The sequence below is a fragment of the Peromyscus maniculatus genome, chromosome 18, assembly GCF_049852395.1.
Source record: "Peromyscus maniculatus bairdii isolate BWxNUB_F1_BW_parent chromosome 18, HU_Pman_BW_mat_3.1, whole genome shotgun sequence".
NCBI classification, from domain to species: domain Eukaryota; kingdom Metazoa; phylum Chordata; class Mammalia; order Rodentia; family Cricetidae; genus Peromyscus; species Peromyscus maniculatus.
In genome coordinates this window covers 54,139,145-54,141,036 of record NC_134869.1, presented here as the reverse complement: position 1 = coordinate 54,141,036, position 1,892 = coordinate 54,139,145, and the positions used below count along the sequence as shown (strand labels likewise).

At 39.6% G+C, this 1,892-nt stretch overlaps 1 protein-coding gene across 1 annotated transcript; it reads left to right on the top strand.

The window, feature by feature from the left end:
* Positions 1 to 300: 300 nt before the first annotated feature.
* On the top strand, positions 301 to 1,239 carry LOC102921519 (olfactory receptor 6C74-like). The gene has a single exon (XM_006996607.3). It carries the CDS (start codon positions 301 to 303, stop codon positions 1,237 to 1,239), a length of 939 nt encoding a protein of 312 aa, XP_006996669.3.
* The last annotated feature ends 653 nt before the right edge of the window (positions 1,240 to 1,892 follow it).

Below are 1,892 nucleotides of genomic sequence, written 5' to 3'. Positions count from 1 at the left end.
TTAATTTTTGTACAGATACCATGAAGCTATAAGCTACTATTTTCCCGGTACAGCTCTCTTTAGACCATGGATGAGCACTGTGTTGCTGTCTGAAACCTGGCCTTTGCAATGACAATGATACTTCAGTATAGTATATGTATAGTATAAGTATATCATATATACTTATACATATATATATAGTATATGTATAGTATAAGTATATGTATAGTATAAGTATATCACCAGTATAGTTATGTAGTGATAACCTCACCTACCCATCTCTCTCATCCTCTTAGACCAGCTAACAGCCAGAGGATCACAATGGGGAACCACACAAGGGTGACAGTTTTCATCCTAGCAGGTCTGACGGATGACCCACAGTGGAAAGTTGTGTTATTCATCTTCCTGCTTCTTACCTATCTGCTCAGCATCACTGGAAATCTGATCATCATCACACTCACCTTGGTGGATACTCACCTGAAGACCCCCATGTATTTTTTCCTTCGGAACTTTTCCTTCTTAGAGATTTCCTACACTACCACATGCATCCCCAAATTGCTTGTTACTATGGCAACTGGGGACAAAACCATTTCTTACAACAATTGTGTCACTCAAGTGTTCTTTGCTTTCCTACTTGGAGCATCAGAATTTTACTTGCTGGCAGCCATGTCCTATGACAGATATGTGGCCATCTGCAAGCCCCTGCACTACATGACCATCATGAACAACAAAGTCTGTGTGCAGTTGGTCCTCAGTTGTTGGCTTGCTGGCTTTTTTGTCATTTTCCCACCACTCCTGTTAGGCTTGAATCTTGACTTCTGTGCTTCCAACATCGTTGATCATTTCTACTGTGACACCACTCCACTCCTGCAGCTTTCCTGCACAGACACACAGCTCCTGGAGAGGATGGGGTTTGTCTCAGCCTTGGTGACACTCTTGCTCACATTGGTAATGGTGGTAATATCCTACACCTACATTGCCCTGACGATTCTAAAAATCCCTTCAACCAGCCAGAGGAAGAAGGCTTTCTCTACATGCTCTTCTCACATGATTGTGATATCCCTGTCTTATGGCAGCTGCATCTTCATGTATGTTAAACCATCAGTCAAGCAGAAAGTATCTATTTCCAAGGGAATTTCCGTGCTCAATACCTCAGTGGCTCCACTTCTGAATCCCTTTATCTACACCTTGAGGAATCAGCAAGTGAAAAAAGCATTCATTAATACAATACACAGGATTGCATCTTTCTCAAAGAGATGACTGTTCTATCTTATCTGAGGGGGTTAAGGGAGAAAGACATTTACACACTCTCTTGATGGCTTCCTTGTTTATTCTTCTGTATTCTGATTCTATAATCTCATTTCTTATCACTATCCAGAAATGTGTCTCTCTTGATGTTTTCCCTCTAATTCTCTCATTCTTTTTTTCTTTTCTTTTCTTTTTTTTTCGGGGGAAGGGGTTCGTGACAGGGTTTCTCTGTGTAATTTTGGTGCCTGTCCTGGATCTCACTCTGTAGACCAGGCTGGCCTCGAACTCACAAAGATCTGCCTAACTCTGCCTTCAGAATGCTGGGATTAAAGGTGTGTGCCACTGCCGTTCAGCCTAATTCTCCCATTCTTGATGTATTCCTTTTAACTCTTTCTAATTCTATCTTTATTCTTTCACTTACAGCTTATATACCCCAGCAAAATCTTCCAGGCACAATAAAAATTACATTGTGGTTACATTCTATTTTTCAAGAAAATTATTACAACAAATACAAGTAAAAAAAACCAACAGGTTTTCCATATCCCTTAACATGATTAAATACTTAATGTTTTATGTATTACATCTGAAAAACAAATCATCCCAAGAACCTGTATACATTCATAACCAAGCAACTTGTTATAGATTAACAGTATAAGCAAGCAAAA

Excerpts from the sequence above, each read along its gene's own strand:
- LOC102921519 (XM_006996607.3), top strand. The coding sequence starts at position 301 with ATGGGGAACCACACAAGGGTGACAGTTTTCATCCTAGCAGGTCTGACG.